Here is a 27,248-nt window from a genome sequence, read left to right on the forward strand (position 1 = left end):
CACAGTCATGTGTGTACAGAGTGTAAAGTAGCAATAGAAAATTTGTTAGAATGAAGCGTAAAGCATAGCTGGGGCTGATTAGATGTTCTGTGGTTCACCAGTTATGACAAAATATGTCAATCGTTCTCACTGTGGGAGCATAACATGAACAGCATCCAAAATTCACAACACTCTGCTATACAAACATGCAATGTGTAGTCACATTTGCAAACCCCAATGAAACTCCAGACTTGGTTTGGAAATGTACCGAGAAACCTCCTTGTCAACAAGAACTTTATCCATGTAATGTGGTCTGCACCCTGCTATGATTGCAGTGTTCTCAACATTCTAGACAAACCAAACAAAAGCAGAAACCATGCCTAAGGATTCTGAATTTGCCTTGTTAAATCTAAAAATAGACATAAATTAAAATGTACCAAAGTAAAGCAATCCTTTCAGACAAAGCTGCAATGAAGCTCCTCGCCTGTATAAATCCATCCTTTACATTATTGCCATTTTGTGGCCACAGTTAGCTATTGTTTCCAAACTCTGCTTGTTACATGCTCATAGAATTATGTATTTTATCACGTATAATTGTAAGATCTTTACCTTACCGTATAAAGTGCATGGAGGTGACTTTTGTCGAATATAAACAAAACTGAATTGAATTGAAACCTACATAGGAAACTGTAGCGTCTGTCAATGACATGAGCTAACCAAGCTGAGAGGCCAACAGTAAGGCAAACTGCTGCGGGCTTTACTTTCACTGCATTGAGGTGAATTATGTGCTTTATATGGAAACACTGTCATTGGGAAGTAAACATGCTTCAGTGGTTTATCATCAGATAAATAACAGATGAGTTTTCTCTTGCTTACCACTTTGGCCAAAAATGTGTGATGTAGAGAAGATTGAGTGTGAAAATGTTAATAACACCTTTAGTACAAGCAAGGAAAGCTCTGATGATGATGAAGATGGCAGCTCTTACCATGTACAGTTTAATAAAATAAAATAAAATAACCTCCATCGGAAATCATTGAATATGATACATTTAACCAGCTTTTTTGCCAACACTCAAGTTAAATTTTTATTAATATGTTTAATTGCAATAGATATTGACAATTAGCCATGTCACATATTCCTCAAGCCTTTTAATCCTGCTGATTTTTTAAGTTAATATATTTTAAAATAAGTATAGATATTGTACCAAGTATATTGTATAAGAGACTAATGTAACAGGAGAGCACATGTTTCAGAATTTGCCTAAGAATCCACCGGTTTTAAACTTTTCTTCACCATTAAAGAGGTTAGAGGTTAACAGCTTTCAGTATTTCCACTGCTACACAGCAAACAATAATGGATGAAGTTAATTTGGCAAACTTTTCATTTTCCAAATTAAATACAATTTAAAACAGTGCTTATGTTGATGCCTCAATGTAACCATCAAAGGATGGTACATGGATGACACCTGGCTCAAAATCAAAACTCAAGAAGTAGAATCCTTCACTGCTCATATCAACTCAGTGGATAGAAACATAAAGTTTACCATGGAAGACACAAAGGATAACAGTTTGCCATTTCTGGACTGTGCTGTGGGCACTGAGGAGAATGAAAACCTCAACATTGAAGCCCACACACACAGACCAGTACCTACTCTTTGACTCTCACCACCCTCTGGAACACAAAGTTGGAGTACTCAGAACATTGCTTGAGAAGCAACTGTTAATTAATTAAATAAGTATCTAACTAATAACTTACAAGTGATATGAGCGTTTACACTTTTCATTACGTCAGAATTGTATGAATTAGTTATGTTATAGTTGGGCTCAGTGACAGATGACAAGGTCCATCCATCCTCAGAAATCTTGTACTCATGTGGACTTTCCAAGTAGGAATGAGCAAGGATGCAGGCACAAACCGGTAAGAACTGTGCTCTACTATACTGAAATAAATATGCTATTACTGAAGGCAGATTCTAGGCTAGACTAGTAAATTTCCTGTCTACATTTAAACAAACACTTGTAAATAATTTAAAACAAACACATGATGACAGATGGCAACACCATCTATAGTGAAGGAACTTACGGACTCCATAGATTGACTTTTTTTTTTTTTTACTAGTCCTTCATAAGTAATCCCACAAATGACCAGATAACCTGAGCAAGCGGAGCAACTAAAAGAGGAAGACTGACTAATAAACTGACCCAGAGGACCACCTCACAAAAGCCTGACCTCTGACCTTAAGGTCAAAGTTAGTGGGTTTTAGGACATGCATCTATGGTATCAATTTGAAACTCCTACGTTGCCTTGGTCTTGACTTATCGCATTCACAAAGTTGAGTGTCCACGCTGCTGGCCCACCTGCCTACCCGGTAGGGTGATCATAATACCAATCAGCCTCTTATGGCTGAGGGGTATTCTGTGTGGTACTTCATACAATCCGCTCTGAAGATACTGACAGAAACTTTCAACGCCATCGCATTTCATCTTTTACACCATCTTGGAGCCTAAGGAGGAAAAAAACACATCCTATCCTTGCTGAATTTGAACATTTCCAGCAGAAAGAGCTTGTTAAAAGCAAAGGGAGTGAATTAAATGCAACATCATATGGGATTAATGACCAGTTTCCTAACGAAATCAATAACAGATATTAAATACTATATTCCATACTAAAGCAACACAGCTAGAAGGGGCAAATGGCTCTGCTGTGGCCGATAATAAGCTTAGAAGTATATCAAAGGACAGCTTAGGTTGAGAGTTTCAGAAAAATAATTTGAAGACATTACACATGCAGAGAAGGCATATTGGATACACTGGAAAAAGGATTCTGAATATGGGGCTGCCAGGCCAGGAAAAGAAGAAGACCACAGAGAAAGTTCATGGATGTAGTGAAACAGGATGAGCAGAGGGATGGTGGATGCTAGGGGTTGGTTGAAAGCGAGGCAGATGATCTACTGTAGCAAGTCCTAAAGGGAACGCCGGAAGGAAGAAGAAGAATGGTTTAATTGGTGGTTTATTTGATGAATGGTGAATTCTGTTTTGTTTTTATTTTTTGAATAATTCATATGATAGTTCAAAGTGGCTTAACAAAAAAAAAGATCAGGTACAATGACTGGACTGAAAATTGGTGATGTCCAAAGAAAAACCTTCAGAAAGATCATTTGAAAAGAAAATCTAACAAAGTCTGTCTTCTTGAAAGCATAATATAAAGAAAAGACAGATGGCTCAAGACAGAAATGTCATGTTTTTCAAGTCTTACTATCTACTGACCACAGTCATGCTCTGTCTACAACTTAGCAAAGAAACATCTCACCATATAATATGCCAAGATATGTCTTAAAAATTTGAGGAAATTGAGTAAGAAGAGAACAAAAGAAGATGTGGAAGCCCTAGTCAGCAGATGAATAGTAACTCAGTGTGTATAAATCAGAATCAGAATACTTTATAATGTTATACATAATTTCCCTAGGGAAATTATGTGGGTTACAGTTGCTCCAGTACAGTACCAGGAAAAAAACAGAAAAAAAATAGTAAAAAATAGTAACTGAACTGAATCTTTAATTGATGCACCTACTGTTTGCGAAAGCTTCATCAGAAATGTAAATTAGTTTGATCAAGCAAGTTTTTAGTTCATCATTGCCCTTGCAAAATTGGACAAAATGAGAGACTAAACATGTCATCAGAATTTATTTACAAAAACATACTGTTTTCCCCATCCAAATCAAATTCAATCCAACTAAACCTTTCTGTAGAAAATATAAAGATGTTGATACAGTTAATAATGATGTGATTTGATGATGTGACACTAACCCACATTGAATGGATCCCTCCAAGACTGTTGGACCAACAAAAGTGATGGTTTGGTGTGGTATATGGGGTACAGCGATAGTGGGTCCATTCTTCATCAATGGAAACCTCAAGGCCACTGGATATTTGAAATTGCTACATGATGATGTGTTTCCCTCTTTATGCACTGAAGCTGGCACGTTCCCTGAGTTTTTCCAGCAAGATGGTGCACCACCACATTATGGGTGCCAGGTCCGAGCATTCCTAGATGAACAGTTTCCTGGAAAGTGGATTGGTCGTCGTGGGCCAGTTGAATGGCCCCCAAGGTCTCCCGATCTGACCCCCCTAGACTTTTATCTTTGGGGTCATCTGAAGGCAATTGTCTATGGTGTGAAGATACGAGATGTGCAGCACCTGAAACTACAGATACTGGATGCCTGTGCTGGCATTTCTCCTGCGGTGTTGCTATCAGTGTGTGAAGAGTGGGAGAAGAGGGTTGCATTGACAATCCAACACAATGGGCAGCGCATTGAACATATTTTATAAGTGGTCAGGAACTTGTAAATAACTCATGAAAGAATAAAGTTAGGTTGAAACCAAGCACACCATTGTTTTTCTTGTGACATTACCATTAAGTTTGATGTGTCACATGGCCCTCTTCCTATTGAAAAAACAAGTTATATCCAAGATGGCCGACTTCTAAATGGCCACCATGGTCACCACCCATCTTGAGGAATTTACCCCCTCACATATACTAATGTGCCACAAACAGGACTTTAATATCACCAAACATTTCCATTTTATTACGGAGTATCCATATAAATGGCCCCAGCCTTTAGTTACTGTTATCGCCTCTATACGTCCTTGCCTTTGAGTGCGACCTCCTAAAACAGACAACATTTTCTACAAGGCTTTGCAAAGTATGGTAAAAACATAAACAGTGTCTGTATACCATGGTTGCCTTGACACATACAAAAAAACAACTTGTGGCATTGAACATTAAAAACACTGTCAGTGAACATAATTGGTTTTGCAGAATCACCCAATATCTGCCTTTTAGTCTGGCAACAGGATTGATTTGAGCAAACCACCGATGCTGTTTTTCTTTAGCGAGCACAACACATTCTCTGAAAATCGTTTTCCTAATGCCTCAGATCTGTGTTGAGTCTTTCTCATCATGTAGCATTACTGGAACTGCTTTGCTGAAATTGGAGTCCATAACTCCACTGAGCTGCAGCCCACACAGTCCCACTAGTATTTAATTCATCATAGCTGGTCTTCTTTTCTCTATTATTTCTTTTTTTCTATTTTAAAAATCTCCATTGCCTCAAATCTGATCACTGGTGAACTAAATAACATGTTTTATGGTTAATAAATGTTAACTACTCTTACATATTTCATGGAATGCACAGCATTTGGGTCAGGAAACTTTTTCCTTTCAACCAAATATTTTGTCCTATATTTGATAATAATGGCTTTGGTGTTGGAAATGTTCTGGGTAAATGCAGCAGTTTGTAAAGCTCAACATCTGCAGTAGCCAGTGAAGATGATTTCTTGCAAGAGGTAATTTACTCTATTGATTTGTGTGCTCAGATAATTGTGATGTTCCGTGTGTTTCTCACTACCAGCACGCTACTGCTGTCTTCTATTACAGTGGCTGTCTGCCATGCCAGCCCCAGACAGTCAACTTAATCCTTTATGACTTGTTTATGTTCACCAAGCTATTACCGCTAATGTGATGGCACGTTATGATCATCACTATCTATTAAGGAAGGACAAGTGCACAGTGGAGTTGTCCTTTTTGGCTTCATCACTTCTGGAAGCTTTTTGCAACAAATTAAAAACGCAATTAGGTGGCTTGATAAAATAAGGTGTGAGAGAAGACATATAAGGCATATAACAGCGAGGCTTTACAATAATGAACCCAGAAAGCCTAAATACTCCTAAACTACACTACAGACTGCTTTTAAATCTAGAAAAAAGCAATAGGAAATGTTTTGTCAGTCAGAAAGTAATTTTGCAGTTATGCTTCTCTCTTATCCTTGTCATTTCAAAACAACTAAAAATACATATTCACAAAAAATTATAAAGCAGATGATTCTAGAGGGAGTGTGGCCAGACTAAAAATTATATCTGAAGGAAGTGGAAGAATAATACAAAAATTAAGAAAACTCTTGAAAATGGAAAATAGTAGTTTGCAGTTTATGTTATGTTATGTTACTACCAGTCTTTCTGTATTCCAGTTTTTATGAGTAAGTTTTTTGCTTAATACTAAGCAGCAGGTCAATTTTTATTATATGCTAAACTGAGGTTGGTTATCAAAGTCAGCAACAACTGTATTCATGTTTTCATGGCTTATTTAATGTAATTACATAATCTTAAATACATGGATTTGAGCATTGATAGAAATTAGATCAGCTTGCTTGCTCAGTAACAAAAGTATCTAAAAAGTCCATTTAGATGTACAAAATCATTACAATAGGACTTTGGTATTCATAACCTCATGGTGTTGGCTGTTGAAAATAATGGCAACATTTATCTACCAGATGAGATCTTATTACAGTGTTCACCATTTTAATTTAATGAACAGCCTTGAAAAACTGCAGTTTTAACAAGTTGATCAGATAAAATTAAAGCAATATTTTTACTTTGTAATGTACTGCCATAGTTCCTTACTTTTGTTCAGAAGATTGCTGTGATATCACTTAGACAATAAAGCAGAGAATAAAACTGACAATAAAACATTTGATTATTATGTGCTCATAATATATAAAAATGATGTAGAGAATAAAGTTTTTGAAATAAAAAAAAATACTTCCATAAAAAAGTTCAGTATCAAACAACTGTGGCAATTCTATTTTTAAACAATAAGTCACTCAAATAACAATGATTACTTCTCACTGCATCTATTTATTTGGGGCTGTGTTGTAACAATGTGTGAAGTGTTGTATCAGCTGTTGGGCTCAGCATTGGTGTTGTTTGCTTTGTTTCTGTGTAAATCAAGTTAAGTTGGCTGCTTCCCCTGTCTCATGGGTTTTTGATAAATTTGTATTGATGAGTCCAAGTAAAAACCATTTCGATTGATCCACTGTTTTTAAAATGTGTTTGTATGTTTAGAACATCACCTAACACAATAATAGTGTATGCTTGATTCTGGGGGTGTGTTTTCAGGTACTAATGCAACAAATATGATCTATTTAGCCAACATTCTGTGTTGCAGAGTAATCCCTCATTGCAGTATTGGCAAGTATTTTTTAATCTAGGGTGTACCCTATACTTGGCACATGCAGGTAAAAAATTGAAGTGGTGGTCCAACTCTCTTTTGAGGTGTGTGTAACACACATAGTGTGTAACACTATGTAACACTTTTATCTCTACTGCATTGTAGTCTGATTTATCTTTGAAGATTTAAAAACTTAAGTATGCACGGGTGCTACAAATGAGCTTCTCCCCAACATTATAGATAAGTTACATTTTGTTGTATGTACAGCAGTGATAGGTCAGCAGTGCAGCTGAAAATTTCTTGCTACTTAACATAACACACGTCGAAGAAGCTGAAAAATGTATTTATTTAATTATTTATTAATTTATTTATGTAACAGCTTGTCTCTACTTTTTAAAAAAGAGGGTTAACAAAGAAAAAAACATTTGATGCATTGCTCTGGTGTTTTCTGGGTATGCTAGTGTATACTGTGTTTAAAAACTGGACTGGAAGTCTAGCCTGTCATCAGCTATCTTTAGTATGTGACTCGCAAACAAAACTTTAAATCTGGTTTTAGACTCAGATGCTGTTTTGACAATGTCACTGTCACAGCTGCAGACATGTGGGGTGATGAGAGAAGGACCCCAGTGGAGGCACTGACCTTATGAAGTTAGCTTTATTGACAGTGGCCAAACAAAATACAAACGAAAGCTGAGCATGGCAGCAACTAAACTAACACAAAAACCTAAACTGGAAGCAGCTACAAAAAAATAATATAAAGGAACTAAAGCCTGAGACTAGAAACCTAAACCCGTAACGGGGAAACACAGAACATGCAGACCAACAAGAGAGACACAAGACTGAAAACATGAAGAACTCAACAGGTGATACACAGGATAAAGTGCAGTACACGTAGATGAACCAGCAACAAACAGAAGACACAGGGCTAAAATACACAGAGGGACAACGTTGGAACGAGAAACAGGAGGGAAACACAGCTAGGGCTAATCAGGCATCATGAGACAGGGAGGAGGCAAAGCTGAATACACAGACATAAGACAAGGTCTATCAAAGTAAAACAGGAAGCACGAGATAATCACAAAGACGCAGAGTAGACACTGAGACAGAGACACAACGGACTGGGGAGACAGAGAGAACATGGAGACAAGAGTGACTACACAAGAAACACGGGGAAGGAGAAGTAACAGAAACCTAAATCCTAGGAATTGAAAATAAACATGAGCAGAAAACCGTGAATGACAATAATCCAAGAATATAAATTAACCAATAAACACAAAACACTGGGTCACAGACCCAGGACCGTGACAGTCACATTCCTTTCTGTAACTTTTCTTTAACTTTGTTAAACTTTATTTCTTTAACTTTACTTTCTTTAACTTACTTAGCAACACACAGGATCTATACTGTCTCCAAGAAATTAGAGAGGTCTGGTTGGTTTGTATATAATTAAACACTGCATTGTATTTGTATTTGCTTGGGTTATCTTTGTCTAATTTTAAAAACATGATCATGTGACAAATATGTAGAGAATTAAGAACTCAAAAAGGGAAAATACCTTTTTGCAGCACTGTGTATTCAGTCCATATAATTCTATTAATTGATTTCTGAATTTTTTTTTTTTGCCGGTCCCGTTTGGCTCTTTTGCCATCAGAATTATTGTCTAAAGGCAAAGAAAGATGCCCAACGGATTTACTTTACCAAATTGACCATCCCAGCCTTGCCGTAATGGTCCATTTGATTCACCTTTTATTGTTTATTTTATTTTCCACTTACTGAATACGGGACAGACTTGACTGGGGGAAAGAAGGGGAGAAAGAAAGAGGGAAAGAGAAACAGCTTGTCACGGATTGCCGGGGCAAGCCGTGTGGAATTGTAGAAAGGGACCAAAAAGGCGGCAGCTCTGGTGCAGGTGAGTGTTTATTTACAGGGGTGGGTAAGTACAAACAGCGGTGGCGACAAAACATGATATTGGAAACCTAAACTGGGTAAACTAATAAGACAAACCAGAAACGAGGATGCAGGGAGGTCCGGGGAAATACATACGGAGAGACGCAGGGAGACCGAGGGGAAACAACACAGACGAACCAGCAACTACCATGACAGAAGATACAACTTAAATACACTCAGAGAACACAGGGAGATTACACACAGGTGGGGAACACAGCTGGGAGTGATTACGTGACGAGAGTAGGGAGGCAAACTGAAAACACTCACATAAGACGCAGACCTTCACAATAAAACAGGAAACACATACACGCAATGACACAACACACCAACTAAACACAGACTGGGGGACACAGAACATAGGAACATGAACCATGAAACAGAAGAGTACAAACACCCAAGGTAACCAAAACCACAGAATACTAATAAACTAAACATAAACACGGAGTCGCAGACTCCGGACCATGACACAGCTGAGAAGAGGGACGGGGGAGAAGGGCAAAAGACAAAAACCAACAGAATGGGCAGAAGAAAAAAAGAAAGAAAAAAATGCATATATCAAGCACCTGGATCATTGATTTATGAATTTAATGAATACATAGCCAATAAAGTATTCATTTAAAAAATGAAGTGATCTTAGTTTATGGTGACAGCTAAACTTCCTGGAACTGCTTAGAAGATGGACAGGTCTCAGTTTGGGGCTTGTGATTATTGAATTTTAAAAATACAATTTACATGGCAATATTCACAACAAATAACAGGGCACGTGTGTGGCAGAGCATTTCCTTGGGTTTTTCAGAACCCATTAACATAAAGCCAGAGACTATATAATCAGTATAATACTAGAATGCTGAGACATGTGATGAGTTTAGCTCCTGTTTTTTTTTTCTGACTGTCATATAGTGGTGTTCATCTGGGCTCAGTATAGCAATACACGGTCATCTGTTTCTCTGACTGTGTTTTTATGAATTAAGTACAAAAGCCAGTGATTTTGATAAATACATTCAGTGCACAGAAAATATGAACTCCACAATCTGTGTGTAATAATTACTTCACCACTTGCAAACGTGTCGGCATTCAAAAGAATAATGAGAAAGCAGATTGGAATATAATGTCTTTGTTTCGTTTGCAACCTTTCCACTACATTGCCTTGTAATTGTTGCAGCAGGAACATGACAAGATGAAGTAAGCAAGTTTTACTCAACTGTATATTGATTTATTCTTCAAGCATGGTTCCCATCAGCTGGGTAAATGTAGCTAAATGTGATCTCTGTCTATCCTGTTGCATAAGACTTTTTTATGCCTTTATTATCTTTCCAGAATATATTTTGGTGCTCCAACAATTTTTTATTGTGGTTTTATTTAGGGTTTTTTTTTTTTAATTTAAATCACCTCTAATGAAATTATTGGCATAATTAGGTCACAGACCTCACCTATAACCAGTGTTGGTCAAGTTACTTGAAAATACTAATTATTTACTAATTACTAATTGCTTTTCCAAGAAAGTAATCCTTTACTGATGACTTATTTTCAAAAGTAATTAGTTATGTTATTACTTTTTAAAAACCTGGTACACAACCTGAATACATAATAAAGCAATAGACCTTTCAGCCCAATTCTATTTTTTCTGCATAATCCATCATATAAAATTGAATCAAATGATTAATTGTTTATTAATTGTTTTATTAGATTTTATCTTTAATTATATGCACATTACATCAAGCAAAAATTTAATTAGATGCAACATTGACTGAAATAAATGTGTTTAACATTTAAACCTATCCTCTGCATATTCCAGCACCATCCATCCATCCATCCATCTTCATCCGCTTTATCCGGGGTCGGGTCGCGGGGGCAGCAGCCTAAGCAAAGAGGCCCAGACCTCCCTCTCCCCAGCCACCTCCTCCAGCTTATCCGGGGGAATACCAAGGCGTTCCCAGGCCAGCCGAGAGATATAATCTCTCCAGCGTGTCCTGGGTCTTCCCCGGGGCCTCCTCCCGGTGGGACATGCCTGGAACACCTCACCCAGGAGGCGCCCAGGGGGCATCCTTGTCAGATGCCCGAACCACCTCAGCTGGCTCCTTTCGATGTGGAGCAGCAGCTGCTCTACTCTGAGCCCCTCCCGGATGGCCGAACTTCTCACCCTATCTCTAAGGGAGAGGCCAGCCACCCTTCAGAGGAAGCTCATTTCTGCCGCTTGTATCCGCGATCTCGTTCTTTCGGTCACTACCCACAGCTCGTGGCCATAGGTGAGGGTAGGGACGTAGATCGACCGGTAAATTGAGAGCTTCGCTTTTACACTCAGCTCCCTCTTCACCACGACGGACCGGTGCAGCGTCTGCATTACTGCAGCTGCAGCCCCAATCCGTCTGTCGATCTCCGGCTCCCTTCTCCCATCACTCGTGAACAAGACCCCGAGATACTTGAACTCCTCCACTTGGGGCAGGAACTCATCCCCGACCCGGAGTGGGCACTCCACCCTTTTCCGGCTGAGAACCATGGCCTCAGATTTGGAGGTGCTGATCCTCATTCGCGCTGCTTCACATATTCCAGCACATAAAATAAAATATTTTTGTATGTTTACAAAAATTAAAAAATTGCTGTAATTCATCCAGCTGAACAGCAGGGGGGCCCCAGTAAGGCAATCCTCAATGAACAGGAGTGAATAGAGCTAAACAGTTAAAATAATGATTTATGCCCTGCTTCTGGGAATAAAATACAGAAACAGATGATGTTTTTTGTTTGAAGTAAAAAAAAAACCTGTTTAGCAGGAGTGGGGCGGGTGGAGGTTTGCCCAGGGCTGTAGCTGCCATGTCAGTGGGAGGATCGGGGGGTTTCTCTATGAATTTCACATTCCCATAGCAGCGTGCTAGGTGCTTGCTCAGATTTGAGGTTTAAGTTTTTTGCTGTAGAAAGAAGTTTTCTTCCCACGCAGAGTGTACAGCAGACGCTAATGTTTTTGTCCGGTTTTACAGGATAAACCTTAAAGTAATGTCAGTACTTCCAAGCTTTAAACGCTGCATAGTCATACGCTGCATGTTTCTCTTTTACTGTAAAATACAAATATAATTCCACTCCTCACCTCTCATTCCAACCACACGTCACTACCTGTATCTCACAGCCAGGCTCCAGTCATTAACACTTACCCAAGGCCCCCAACACATACAGACAGAGTTAGCATTTTGCAGTGACTAAAGCGATAATGTCACCATTGTCAAACATGCAGACCACTGCATTTTGCCAGTTTGTCCAGCTACCATGCTAGACCTGCTTGCATGTCATGTGGGGTGAAAGTCAGGTAATTTTGGACTTGTACATCTATTTTTCCCAAGTTCCAAGCACCCAGAAAAATAACTTCACGTTAAAAGAATTAATGCTGAATTCATTCAACAGATTTTCAAACACAAGAGTATAAATTAGCATCTAGGTGAACCAAACCAAAGTTGGAGTCACTTTTTTCTCCGTAAGATTAGTCTCAGGATCTAAATAAATTGGTTTTATTTGGTTCCAGTTAGCGTTTTTTTAATGATATAATGAGTTATTAAATTATTACATTTCTTCTTGGTTTCCTTTTTCTAAACAGAATATTATTCAAGCTTCAATGTATTTGGAGATTGATTGTAAAATATGTAAAGAATTGAAGATATAAATGTCTTGCCCCCATTACGTACCAAACTACCATACTTCAGTACAGACCATTTCCTAAGACAGCTGGCCACTGACTCAAAGGAAGAACCTTAGTCTCTGATTTTAGACCTTGAGGGAGATAAGATTTTTCTGTCCTTTTCAGGGTTCTCACCTCACCTCCACTGCCTTGCCAGGGAGCCAACAAAGCCTCACTTTACCTCGTTACTCTTCCTCTTTTGGCACTAAATTCAACACACCTCTCTCCTAACAGTACTTATCTCCTCTTTGCATCACTCTCTTTTCCTATCTGTTTCTCCTTTCAAATTATTGACTTTTCAGGGCATCTATAAAATATTTACAATGTGAAGGCAGACTCCTTTTTGCTAGGATTTTTATAATAGTGTGTGTGTGGGGGTGGGGGTTTGAGGGGGATCATTTTGAAAGCGCTAGCACTAAAAGGAATGAAAGAGCAGAAGAGAAGCAGATGCAGAGAAAGAGTAGATGGAAGTCCGTGCAGAGTCACGGCATGAATACCAATGCTTTACATTGAAACACTGATGATTATGAATAATATTATAAATAAGCAAAGCTACTAATATATACCCTATTTCCCATGTATTATGAATTGTGACTCTACCCTGATTATTTCAACCTTCCTTTCTTTTTACTGGGTCAGAGTTCTGCCAAATTAAAATAAAGCCCTCGGGACTGTTTCTGCATTAGTTCTGTTGACCGCATGTCATTAGTAAATACTTACATTTCAAAAATGCAAGACACCCACATCTCCATATTAATAAAAGCCAAACTGATATAGCTTAAAAATTGCAAAAAAGCCAACATTTCCTTCACCATTCTCCAACGCCATTCAGTAAAAAGTGTTTTAAACCTACAGATAAAAAAAACAACAACACAAAAGATACTGAAGTTTTTAAAGAATCGGGTGTAAGATTTGGTCAAACTTTTTTGTATTGCTTTAGCACTTCCTGCCAGTTCACTTTTTTATATAACCTGCACGCAGATAATCTTTGGGTATATGAATATATTGTATTACACACTTTCCACCCAATCATATTGTGTTAGTCCTTTTTTGTAACAGTGTTCCCTCAAAATTGTTTCTGTACAACAAGCATTTAACCTATCTTATGGTTCCGGCACTTGGAGCTCCAGGTTTAAGTTTTCTCCAAAAGCTGCCTGGGTTTATAGGGGCAGTATGGTAAAAATGATCTATTTATAACTGGTGAAACTGATAATTAACTTTGTCGTAATGTTTGTCCCGCTCACAACTGCACCTCATATTAATATTTAATCACCTGTGCGCCATCTGTTTTGTTTGTTTTTTTCAGGTGGGAGGAACAATGTACAACACAGGCCGTCACGTCTCTCTTCGACTGGACAAGGAGCACCTGGTTAACATCTCTGGAGGGCCAATGACGTATAGCCACCGTCTGGAGGAGATCCGGCTACACTTTGGCAGTGAAGATGTCCTGGGCTCAGAGCACCTACTTAACGGACAGGCCTTCTCTGGAGAGGTGTGTGCAGATGTGAAACTATTATGTGAAATAGCTAGCCATAAAAATAGGTGTTTTTGCAAAGCAAATTTTAACTAAATAAATTACCAAATGAAAATGAAAATCTATTTCACTGACTAGCATTATATCAAAATTAGTAGTTGGTTGTCAAAGATAAAAAGTTGGTCTTGCAAATTCTCCAGCCAGTGCTAGCCACACTACTGCTGAAGGAGAAGATATTAAAACATTGATTCATTAATTCATCATTCCTGAAATAATACACATTTCTTACAGCAGTCTGATGAATAAAAGAATGACACCATCTTGATACATTCTTTATCGCAACAACATCTACTGCTTTAAATCCTGCAAATCAGTGAAGTCCCTGAAATCAGTGGTAGGCACTGCAGCTCAATTTTAAAATACTGATCAGCTCCAAGTGCACTAAATGATCAGGCATGTGTTTCATGTTGACATGAAAGTCACTCAGTAGTATCAGGGGGAAAATGTCAGCTTGTGCTTTATGTCACAGAAACATGCAGGTATGTGTCAAGCCAGAAGGTAGGTTTTTGTTTTTTAATTTTTCTTTATTCAAAATATATTTAATGAGCATAATTTGCATTGCTATCTGAAGATAACATTGACACGCACATGCATTTTCATGAAATTAAGAAAACAACCCTTTTTTCTCCACGGTCTTTAATCTTGTCACATCCTGTTATGGCAGGCAGGGAGGGCTTACAAATAGGGATGGGTATCAAAACCCGGTTCTTGTTGAGAACCGGTTCCCACTGTTTCAATTCCTTGGAATTGTTTGCCATTTTTGCAAACGATTCCCTTATTGATTCCAGTCGCCCCGAATGACATCACCACGTTGTGGAGCATCATTTACCTGGCATCAAACGCTCAAATGTTTGGTCATATTTTACGAGAATGGATGACCACAGGGCAACTTGCAATACTTGCAAAGTAGATATTTCGTTTAAGGGAGGAAATACGACGAATATGCAAAAGCATTTGCTCACAGAACACGCGATGAGCTTAAATGAATGTCGTGTTTTTAATTCGCTCCGGACTCGTGAATCTCAACCCAGCAGCAGCGGTAACATTTGCACGTCCTCTCCTGTTAATGCGGCAGGTAAATAATTAACTAACAGTGCATATTATGTTAGCGCGATCTGCCTTATTACAAAACCTGCCATTACTGTGCGTTGCATTTAGGTCCTGGGGACCCTGTGACACCCCATTGAAGAGCCGTAGGCTGGATCTCTTAAGATCTCACTGTTGGGTTTGTATGGCCATGTTACTCCTAAATTTCTATCTTATTCAAAGAGAAGATATAAAACAAAGTTCTAAGCTAATCGACCTTAGTGTTCTCCTTTTTAAAAAGAATCGATTAGAGAATCGATAAAGAATCGAATCTTTAAACAGAATCGAAAATGGAATCGGAATCGTGAAAACCTTATCAATACCCATCCCTACTTGCAATAAATGATGTTTTTTCAGGTGCAACATATGGAACAGGGAAAGTGAATTATGTCAACCTAACCAAATCTAACCAGCTAACTAAAATCTAGTATTCCTGGTCCATTAATGGAACTGTCCTTGACTTTTATGTAATATTGTTAAAATGGGATTTTTAGCACACTTGTTGTTTAGCGGGTAGCCAGCGGTCCTGAGACAGGAGGATCCCATGGCCAATCTCCTAAGTAACGGGGACAATATTAGAAATAATGACGCATGTTTATGTGTACTTTTGTGCATTAGAGCCCTGACTTTAGTTCAGGGTATAAAGCTTCAGGTGAGGATGAAGAGGATGATATTTCATTACGGTTCTGGTGGCCTTCGCTTTCCTTTGCATTTTAATAATAATACATTTTATTTATTTATTTATTTTTTACTTATTTAGGGAAGGGGACCTCTTTTCTGACGATAAAACAGACCACTATATTCAAATATGTTGGGGGAACATGGCGATTTCCACAAACCAGTGCCTGCTCCTGTGTATTTTTAATGTATTCATTATAAGTTTATGAGAATGCATCCATTTTTTGAAATGTAATTACAATCTAATTATGTATATATATTTTTTTTAATTAAATAACCTCAAAAAAATACTAATCGTACGTTTAAGTTTGCGTGTTTGTACAGGTCGGTAGTACAGAACAGACTCATATGGCAATAGTAATTGGAACAAGCAGAAAGGAAAGATTAAGGCATTTATTTCTGGCCAGCATTAAGGCATACTGGTCATTAGAGAAGAAAGACATGCTGTACTCCCTTGCTTTCAGCAGCAGAAAAAGCTGAGCCATAATGAGTTTGTCAAAAAAGATTTTCCAAACATACTGAGGTGACACTGGAAGTGCTTTTGCTGTCGTTTGTAATTACACACAAATCTCTCTGATTAGAGACATATTAGACAGTTTTGATCAATGTCCTGTGAGGTGACAAGTAATTAACGTTGCATGATGCTTTATCATAGCTGATAAATCATCATGTGTAGTTACTCCGCCTCAGTTTGATTTGCAGCATGTTTCACAATATGAAAAACACAATGTTACATGTTTATCTGATTACCTAATATCTGATTAAAAACACGAGGCCTTATATGTAAGCTTTAAATTTCCAGTTTATCAAATACCATTGAGCAGTCCTTACCTTTAAATCTAAACTCTCTTCTTCCTCTCCTGTCCTGTCTTTCTTGTCTTTCTCCATCTGTAAGTGACGTTAGCTCTCTTTCTTTTCTCTCCCTGTGAAATGCAGTAGCTGGACCTTTAGATAGCAACACACTGTGAGACAAACCACACACAAACAGTTTGTGTGTTTGCTGATGTTTTTTGAGCTGATAGAAACGCTGTATTTAAAATCACCTGACACTTAAAAAAGTCACTCACTTTATGTTCACTCCTCTTCAGTAGTGCTAGCTAAATGCTTAAGTACCGCAACTTATGGAGACCTGCAGTCATTCTGGAACTGTGGCAAAAACACAACAAAAGAAACAAACAAAAAAACCACCGTCCAACTTTGGCACTTGACTTTGGCACACATCGTCTCTTTTTATGTGGCGATAATACACAAACAGGATTGCCTTTCATGTGTTTCTGTGTAGACTCAAATTGGTTTGATGTTTGAAGGCTCAGAATGACAAAATAATAACTCAACCCAATTGCATTAAAGCAAAATTAATGAGCATGTTTTTAGAAAATGTAAGAATTAGAAAGTATTGATATTTGTTTAAAAATATAGGTAGTAAAAGTAAAAAGTAGTCAGAATATAAACTACTCAAGTAAAGTACAGATACATGGAAATTGTACTTAAGTACAGTAACAAAGTATTTGTACTTCATTACTTCCCACCCCTGGAAACAACCAACTTCCATCAGTGCTTCCCCAAAAACACAACCATAGTTACGATGGTAGCAATGGCACAGGTGTGTGTACAGTGATATAAAAACAGTGTTTTTACTCTTTCTAAGGTTTGTTGGTGGCCCAGATCTGGTTTGCCAGATGTGGCCCACACATGGACCAGCAGCAGACACACCGTGCTGGCCCAGAACAGTTTCAGCTCTGGCCCCAGATGTCAGCGTAATGTGTACCTTAATCAGGACATGTAATAACAACATGTGCTGGAACATAATAGTGCAAAAGTAGCATGACGAAACTCTGTTCGGACAGTGAATGGACTGATTCGCATAGCGCTTTTCCCTATCCCAGATTACTCAAAGTGCTCTATCATGTCACATTCACACACTTTCTCTAAACTGAGTGTTTCATAACTACATTCATACACATTCATTACTCTTGGCATACAGACTGGAGGAGCCAGGGATCGAACCACTAACCTCCTGAACAGTAGGTGACCTGCTCTACCTCCTGAGCTACAGCCACACAGTGATAAACATGAGTAAACCCTCACTAGGTTTTGGATACAGTGTACAGTCTCAAACCTGCATTTGAAACATTGGCTACCATAGCAGTATAGTATTGCAACATGGCATTTGGGTCTTCTAACTAAAGTAGGAAAATAGGAACATAACTGGTGTATGTCAACATCTGGTTGACATATACACCCTGACGTGACGCCAGTCGGTCAGAAGGGCCAGCTTGATGCCAGATCCGGGCCAGACCTGTTTTCTATGAGCCTGGGCCACATAAACCGAACCACAATTGGGCCAGATATGGCATGCCACATCGCATAAACAGTGCCATCTATGCCAGGCCTGGCCCATATCCTGATGACATACATCTTACCATGCCAGAAGTCAGCCAGCAGTGCCGGCTTGATACCAGATCCGGGCCAGACCTGCTTGCTACGTGGGTAATAAATGCCACCAGAAATACATTGTGGCAGTACATAATAGAACAATAATAAGTTCGAGGGGGGACCTCTAAAAATCTTTAGAATTGTTTCCTACTTTGTGAAACAATGTTAAGAAACACAGCTTTTTATATTAAAAAATTAACTTAAAAACATTAAGAAGTAGCGTGACATTCAGTAGGTTTTTCTACTTGTTTCTACTGAATCAGGGTTGATGAGATACTGTATGATAGGCTCAACCAATGTTTTTTTGAAAGAGCTGTGCTTGATGTTATTCACCTGTGGCCATGAAAGTGATTGGAACAATTTAGTGATTTGGAATGGTGAGTGAATACTTTGATTTGAGAGTTCTTTCTTGCCAACACTGGAAAAAGTAAGTGAAGTAAAATGGATTCACTTTAAAATTGTACTTGAGGAATTTCAATACAATCAAAATGCAGAATTATAAGGACTTTATAGATGGAGCACGTGGAATCTAATGATCCCATGGAAACATATATTGTTTGAAAGAAAAATTGAACATCTACTAAAGTCTCCATTTGTTTAGTTTACACAGTGGATTTCAAAAAACCTCCCTTCGAAATCTCCAAATGTGAAATTACCTCTTGCATGACTGTAGTGATTCGCATCAGTCCTTCCAAGAGGCACAGCCCTGTCATAGGCATGGCGGTGAAGCATCTAATTTGACTTCTGCATGCTTTTTTTCATGCATAAAAAAGTGTGCTTTTTGTGCTATTCCATTTAAAATTTTTGATGAGCGAAATAATTAGTTTCACTGGCTTTGTTCATGAGCCACTCACATTGCTGCATTCTGTCATGGCCAATAACAAATTTGTGCAGCAGCAAAAGTAACTGCAGTCCTGACAGAGAGATTTATTATAATTAATGAAATCATTTTTCCTCCTTCAGAGAATGGAAGGTGATATACAAATCTTGGCTTTTTACATCCCCTCACAAGCTGACAGATCAGCTCTGAACAAACTGTACAACATTATTGTTGGTTTACAGGACTCTAACCTAGAAGTAATATTTATTGTGCTGGGATACTTTAACAAAGTCAGTATGAAGAGAGTTCTACCCAAATACTATAAAAACATTTATTTTCCTAGAAGGTAATCCCTACACACATTCGTAAATCTTAGTTTATGTTTGCGGATCATACTGACAAATCTCAGTGACCTTAACTTCAAGGTCAAGGTCAGAGATCAAGATTTCTTAATATCTTGTGAACACTATAAGAAGGAAGTCACCTATGATTTTCAAATTCATACCCTAGGTACATGTACTATGACCCTGAGGGGTAGTACTGGTGGCTGCAGGTATTTTTGCTCTTTTTCCCCCCTATTTAGTATTTGCAGTACCAAAATATTGTGGACATTGTGTGGCCACGCTAACTCTAATACAGACATTGGAGGAAATTGACAGTTACACATAATAGGTTGCAAGTTCAAAATAATTTGAATGAGTTCTTTTTAGCTTTCTATAAAGATGATTCTTTTTACATTTTTAAATTTTATTTGACTGAAAGTCAGCACATGCTGGATGGAAACACCTAGCAACTAACATAATGCTTCAATTGACTAATATCAGTTTACTTTCGGCTACTACCACTACTACTGCTTTCCTACAGCCTCATAACAAACTTTTTAAATGCTTGATGTAAAAATACTGTTTCCTGATATGTGTTGTTTATTGTAACTCGTGCATTAAACAGTACATATATCTTACAATGAAACGGGTATTAAATATGACCAAGAGGAGGTATATAGATGATGAATAAAAGAGGGTCCACGACAGATTCCTGAAGAGCTCTAGTAGTAACTGGAAATGAACTGAATTTTAAATTTTATAATTGAATAAATTGAGTGCTGCCATAGAGATAAGATTCAAACCAATCTAAGGCTGTATCTGTGATTTCAATAGAAGCAAGAGTCTCAAGAAGAATGCTATAGGATATAGTGTCAAAGGCAGTAGACAGATCAAGGACGATTACAATGGTTAATAAGCCAGAGTCAGCTGCCATGAAAAGGGCGTTTGGCAAAAACCAGACTGGAATTGTTCACAAAGGTTACAACCAGACAAGTGAGTGGGACCTGAGATGCAGGTACTTTCTCAAGGATTTAAGATATAAAGGCTAGGTTGGATTTACGACGACGATTGATGAAATTTTGGCAAGCTGCGCCAGGTTTTTTTTAAAGTATAGGTGTTATCTGCTGATTTGGGAAATCAGGGAACAATACCAGAGGTGAGGGAAGAAGGAATAATAGCAGGTATTATGGTGTTCAGAGAGGGTCAGTAGGCTCCAACCAAAGAGGGTAGAAACTCCAATCAACAAGTGGATGGCTTGGATTTCAGATTAAGTCAGAAAATTCAGAAACAGAGGAAAGTGTCAGACTTGAAAGTGCACCAAAGGAATAGTTGAAGCTGAAAGCCTTTGTTGTCATTATACACAGTATAACGAGATTAAAAAGCAGCTCCGTAAAAGTGCACATATGCTAGCACATTATATGAAACTATATAATAAAATAACCATACAAATAATGTAGACATACAATCTAGACAGACAGTTTGAGCACCGACAATTTAACACGCACGCAAGAGTTAATGCTAGAGATATTTCAGTGCGAATTACTTTTGTGCAAGGTTGAGTCATAGGCTGAGGGAAGTGAAAAAGTGGTTAGTTGCTTGTAAATCTTGTAAACTTTAGTGTTCAAAAATGACATTTAAGTATTACAATAAGTGGCAGAATACAAATTGATGGCTATGGAGAAAAGGGCCCTTGTGTTCCCTTCACCTAAACTGACTAAACCTGCATATTAAGAAGATATTGCTGAAGGTATAGCATCCTTTTTAAAGATGACTATGGTTATTGTACATTTTCTTGTGGATGTCCAGATCTTTCATAGAGATGTTCCAGATGAAGGGCTTTAGCTTTCAGCTGACATAATTCAAACGCAAACCATCGTCCAGAGTGGGTGAAAAAGGTGAGTGTTTTATAAAGTAGCCAGGGCATCTAAAATTCCACGGAGGCCATCATTATAATGAGCAACTAGTTCTTCAGGGGTGGATGGAGGATTTATGCTGGGGAGACTGTCAATACCACTCAAAACAGCATTTAAATTAATGCCTTTGATCTTGTGAAATGAAATGACACGTTGGATATTTGCTTTGGATAGAGTGAAATTAACATCAAAAGATATTAATATGCGGCCAAAGATGGGGGAGATCAATTGCTATACAGTTAAGACGAGTGATGCCAGAACAACCGATTAGGTCCAGGATATTTACTTTGCAGTGTGTAGGGAAATCATCATGCTGCAGCAGTCCAAACATATCCAAGCAAGAAGTAATGTCCCTAGTGAGAGATGATTATTGATGTTGTCCATATGTAATATTAAAGTCTCCCAGTAATATGGGGAAAATGAACAAAATGGGTGAGAAAAGCAGCATATTCATTGATAAAATCAGCACTGGAGTTAGTTGGGCTATACACAGAGGTGACTATAGGGATATGTCCATTAAGTTATAGGGAAATGGATTCAAATTAGTTCTTGACTGGCACATAAATAGGTGAAACCTGCCGTGGTAGATCACAAGACCTCCCACTCTACCAGATGCTTGAGGCTACCAGATTTAAATAAATCTGTGAGGAGCAGAGTCACACACTGTGAAATGTCATTTAGTTTTTGCTACGTTTCAATCAAACACAAAAAATTAAACACCAAAAGAAAAAATTCTTTAGGTTTTGCTAGGACAATGCAAAATGTGTGCAGCCATTAATTAACACAATGTGCAAAATAAATGGGAAGCTAGCATATAAACCAAAAACAGAGTTTTTGTTATGAGCACCTTAATTCTTCAAGATAGCCCGAGCTCTCTCTGGGAGTTTTTCCTTGAGTAGCCTTCGGAAATAGTTCTTCAGGGTTCTTGAAGGACATTCCGAATCTCTTCTTTAGAAGTTGGCTGCCTTTACTGTGGGGTCATCTAGACAGAGAACAGAACAGAGCTTTCCCTGTTAAGTTGATCCCATAGTGCTTCAATAATGTTGAGGTCGAGACTTGGGGGGGGAATGCAAAGCAGTCTTTCAGTTTCTGAACTGGACCTATGAAAAGCATGAATACAGTTAACTTTTTTTATTTTTTATTTTTTCAGCTTAATACCTGGCCTCACCTCTTGCATATATTGTCAGTTGTACTGCATGCAAGCTGGCAAATAACAGGGAAACCAAGGCCAGGAGATAGCCAACGGATGTTCCCGTTTTTCATCCTATTCCATTTTGTCATATTCTACTCACTCAAACAATTGTTTCTGGTTAAAATGGCAACTAGAAAACATCTTACTCATCCTTCACCACCCCCCGCCATAGCCCTTCTCAGAGCTAGAGTTGTGATTTCAAGGTCCAATAAGATTCTTCATAATTGAAAATGAAGAAAAATTCTCGCTTGCCAGCTCCCTTGCCTGATGTGCAGATTTTGCTGACGCTGTGCACATCCTTGAAATGTGAGCAAAGAGTGGAATATTCAAACTTTTTAAAGCAGAACCTCTTTCTGAAATTGCTTCCTGTGGCAGGAATGGCACGTGTTTGTGTATATGTGAGTGCATTAAAACTCAAGCTTTCATTTTTTAATCACCCCTTTTTATTGTCAAACTCAGCATGGCTTTTTCTTTGGTCTTTCTCTTCCACTTTGCTGAAAAATTGTATGTAACTGTGTTTGCCTAAGTTTTTATTTATGTCTCTGTGTGTGAGGGTGTTTGTGTGTGTTTAGCTCACATTTACTTTACTGCATACCAAAAAAAATGCATGAATGAAATGTATTAAATAAATATAAAAGAGTGGCAGAACATAATGAATTTAATAAAGAACAGAAAGTCTTTCTTATTATTACATAAAACTTCATGGTGTTAGGTGGCAGCTCATTACTCAGTCTAATTACACTAATTCTCCCTCTAGAAAAAAAAGAAACTGATAACATCGCGTATAAAATAATGACTTGAAGTTATTGCTGTTTTAAAAAACAACAACAAAAAACCCAACCCAAAACAAAAAAAGCAGATGATCTTTAAAATTATATCCGGCAGTGTAGAACTAAACTGTACTTCCATGTCTTTCATGGCTATTTATAGATAAAGATAGAGATACATAAACATGTAAATACACATAAACATATAAAAATAAGAATAAAGGTAGAAAATAATGATAATGGCTGAGCATTCTCTGTGTAAAAACAGAAGCTAGCCTGGTGGACACATAATATTTTAGCACCTGTTAAAAAAACCAAGGTGTTTCATTTTCAGATTAAATTGAGTGGCTGCTTCAGGAGAGCAGAGCTGCATGCATAAATTAACCCCTAGGTACTCACACACACACACACACACAATTAATAATTCCCGGTATACTGATTCTTTCTCCTCTTGTGTACATCTCATTTATATACAGGAGCTCCTCAGTACATTGCATTATAAAAGCATACTGGGTACTAGACAATCAAAAGCCATTTTAGTGAGCACCATGTAAACAGTGATAGTCTATTGAAGGTTACTGAAGTAACCAAACAATGAAAGACATCGAAGGCTGAATGAGGAATAGAAGATTGACCTCACTAATATAACTGAGTACTGTAATTACACTACTTGATCTGAAGGCCAACTTTATTCATATTTTCTTGAACTGCTTTAAATTCAAGCCTTTCTGAGAAAATTAAAGAACACTGAGTCTCTTAACAATGACGCAAGCAAAAATTTTACTCTACTATATTTTAAATGGCATCAATCTATTCTGAATCATACTATGCATTGTTTAAGAGAAAAAAACCTTTTGTGTAAATGTTGTAAACCATTTTAAAATACCAACAGCACAGTAATAATAGTTACTTGCTCGGCAATAAGATTGGCTATGCAGCTGAACTTCAGTGTTTCACTTTTCTTTTGTCTACACATAAATGTGCTGCATGTCATTTCAGTCAAACCAGACAAAAAGCATTCAGTTTTGAGATGTAACAGGTAACACTGAGGAGCCTTAGTTAATGTTAAGCCAGTAACATTATTTATATAACCTACGAAAGACCAGATAACTGTTATCATCCCCTGATATATAAAACATTAGAACTGAAAGAGGAAGTACATTTTTGTGTGTGTGTTTTAAAGTAATCCAAATCGGTTGGATCATCATCAACCAGTGAGAGCTGGCTGTCCGACTATGAACAAGCACTTTTGAGTCTTTCTTTGTTTTTGCATTTTTATGCCAGTTGTCAATATTTAGTTTCTTTAAACTTTACCAGAACACTGGGTCATGATCATCCTACATATTATACATAGAGTGAAATTCCGTCAGAGTGTGAATCATTGTGGTGACTGTTTTAGCCCATTAGGTACAACAACATCATTTTCACCAACCCTTTTCTAAAGCGTGCTGTAAGTTTTAGATTGATTTTCCTCCTTCCAGGCAGCCGCTGCTTTGAGTGCTTTCAGTTCACTGTGGAGACATAATATGTAGGTGATCCATCACAAAGAAAAATTCCTCTTCTCCGTTTGGCCCGTGTAATACTGAAGCAAGGTCACATGGGCACTATGTTAAAAAAATATTTACCAACGTTATATTCACAGGCTCTCTAATATTTAACTGAAATTCAGAATTAGCATCTTATAGGCCCAATGTTCTTTTGCCTGTGCTTGGTTTATGATCTTGTTGATCACAATGATGCGGTCCATTTAGATAACCTGTCTTAAGATAACGGTTCAAAAGTGGTGTTAGTGAATCCACCAGAGTGTCTTAGGCAGAAAATAATTACTCAGAAATGTAGATGAAATTATTAACAGATTCGAATCAGTTCATTTAAATCTGTTTATCAGTTAACATATTTTTACGTCTGTTTTTTCTTGTCTCAGCTGAAAATGCTAACATGCGATATTTAATTGGAATTTTGAATAGAAATCTATGGTTTACTCTCTAATGCTAAGGATGCCTTATGGCACCACCCCTTCTAGGACCGAGCCAAAACAAAGCCAAGCTGGGTACATGAACCAATCAAACTGTTGCAGTTGTTGCATATACATAGTTGAGGTTGGCGAGAGTTTCAACTGTGAAATGGCAGGCATATATACAGGTTCTTGTCCAGTTATCCTTGTAAAAAAGTAGGTGAATAAACTATGTTTTAGACATCTGAAAATTTTCTCCCACCCACCCAAAGTTTGAAGTCCATTTCTGAGCTTAGGATGAATTGTGTCTTATAGCCTGCATGGCAGTGTTGATAGCTTCAGCCAAACCATCATATACTTACATTGCTTATCCAGTAACAGAGCCTCATGTGTATTATCATTATTTTTGGAAGGAATACAAAACTTTGGTTTGGCTTAAGGGTCAGGTATGATCATGGAATGGAAAATATACAGGATGGTCATTTTATGTTACAGAGAAGAGGAGTAGGCAGGTGTTTCAGTAATAACCAAAGAATTGAAAGACTGTGGGCAGAACTCCACACAATTGTATCAAGACACCTTAGAAATATTTTTAATTTTATGGAAGAACGGGATATGTTGGATTCACTGAATGAGCTGCATCTTTTTTGCCTGTATTATGTTTATTCGCCAAGGATTGAAAAAGCAAGAGTACAGAGCAGAATCAGTGTCAATCAGTGGAACAACCATGATCTCTCTACACAAGGAGGACAGGCGCCTCTTCAGCTGTGGCATACAGGTGTCACAAACAATGTGGGAATCCAGTCGTTTATAAATGACCTTTTTCATGTCGATATCTATTATGGCATTGATGAAGGGCCATTACCCCGGCCATTACTTCAAACAAACAATAATGTCATAATTCCAGATAATGATGTCAACATTAATGAGACCGCAATGAACATTATTAAACAAGTGAATCTATTAGAAAATGATGGAAATCAGGGAATATGTTTTTTCTTCACTTTTACACATTTTTTGTTGAAAAAAAAGAAAGAATTAAGAAATATAAGAAAACATATCCGATCAAAACTAACAACATACTGAAAGCATTTTCTGTAAAATGACAGCAGAAACTGAGGCAGCAGAAGAATGAAAAGACACAAAGACAACCATGTCAAAGACACATGAACAGAGTAATGTGAGACAAAGACTATATGTTCACACTCAATAGTCTAAATAAACTTCTGAAGTGCTGTTAAATGGTTGGTATCTACCTGTATGAATCCTGAAGAACAATCACCGTAACAAGTCTTAAAACATCGATCTGACTGAGGCAGATGAATTTGTGAATATTAAAACTTTGACAAGTTAACACAGTCCTGCTCAAATGGAATACAAACTACTTCTAATGCAATATAAGATTTATAAAATAAATATACTTACCTTTTTGACTTTTTTTTGAAGAGTTCCAGGTCAGCTATGTGTTCCAGAGTTGGATTTGATGAATTGCCAACCAGAAGAGAAAATGCTGTTGGTGACAGAAAGTTAGGTGGTTAGGACCACCATGTACCAAGCTTACTGCAACAGAATTAAAGGAAAAGCAAAACTGTCAATAATGTTGCCTGTAAAGACCCATATCAGTTAGACAGTTCACACTATTAATCTTAGAAAAATTGGTAATTACCAGTACTCTCAAGAGCCAAGTTCTTGCAGTTTTATTTCCCCTCAAACATGGGTGACCCTGCAATGGTGTCCATCAGTAGTCTCAAGAATTCCCTCCTTGGCCCACCTAAATCAACCCCTTTCTCATTTCACACACATCATCAAATTGGGCTCATGAGATATCCTTTGAAAACCATGTAAGGCTCCCTCCCACACAGCAGAGCGATTTATATTACATTTGCACTGCTATTTTGTGCTAATTTTGCTTGACAGTTCCAGCAGTATCTCTTAAAGCGGGACTTTTTCTG

At 37.8% G+C, this 27,248-nt stretch overlaps 1 protein-coding gene across 1 annotated transcript in view; it reads left to right on the top strand.

Annotated features, from left to right (window-relative positions):
• Positions 1-27,248, top strand: part of ca10a (carbonic anhydrase 10 (inactive)a) — a 322,758-nt gene that overhangs the window by 271,641 nt on the left and 23,869 nt on the right. Inside the window, exon 4 of the mRNA XM_086304920.1 lies at positions 13,900-14,085. Within this exon, the coding sequence (XP_086161046.1) occupies positions 13,900-14,085 (186 nt within the window). The remainder of the gene's footprint in view (positions 1-13,899; positions 14,086-27,248) is intronic.

The sequence above is a fragment of the Aulonocara sp. 'chitande type north' Nkhata Bay genome, linkage group LG8 (genome assembly GCF_057382095.1).
Source record: "Aulonocara sp. 'chitande type north' Nkhata Bay isolate Kocher_YH1m ecotype deep benthic linkage group LG8, A_spYH_male_GT1.1, whole genome shotgun sequence".
In the NCBI taxonomy this organism is placed as follows: domain Eukaryota; kingdom Metazoa; phylum Chordata; class Actinopteri; order Cichliformes; family Cichlidae; genus Aulonocara; species Aulonocara sp. 'chitande type north' Nkhata Bay.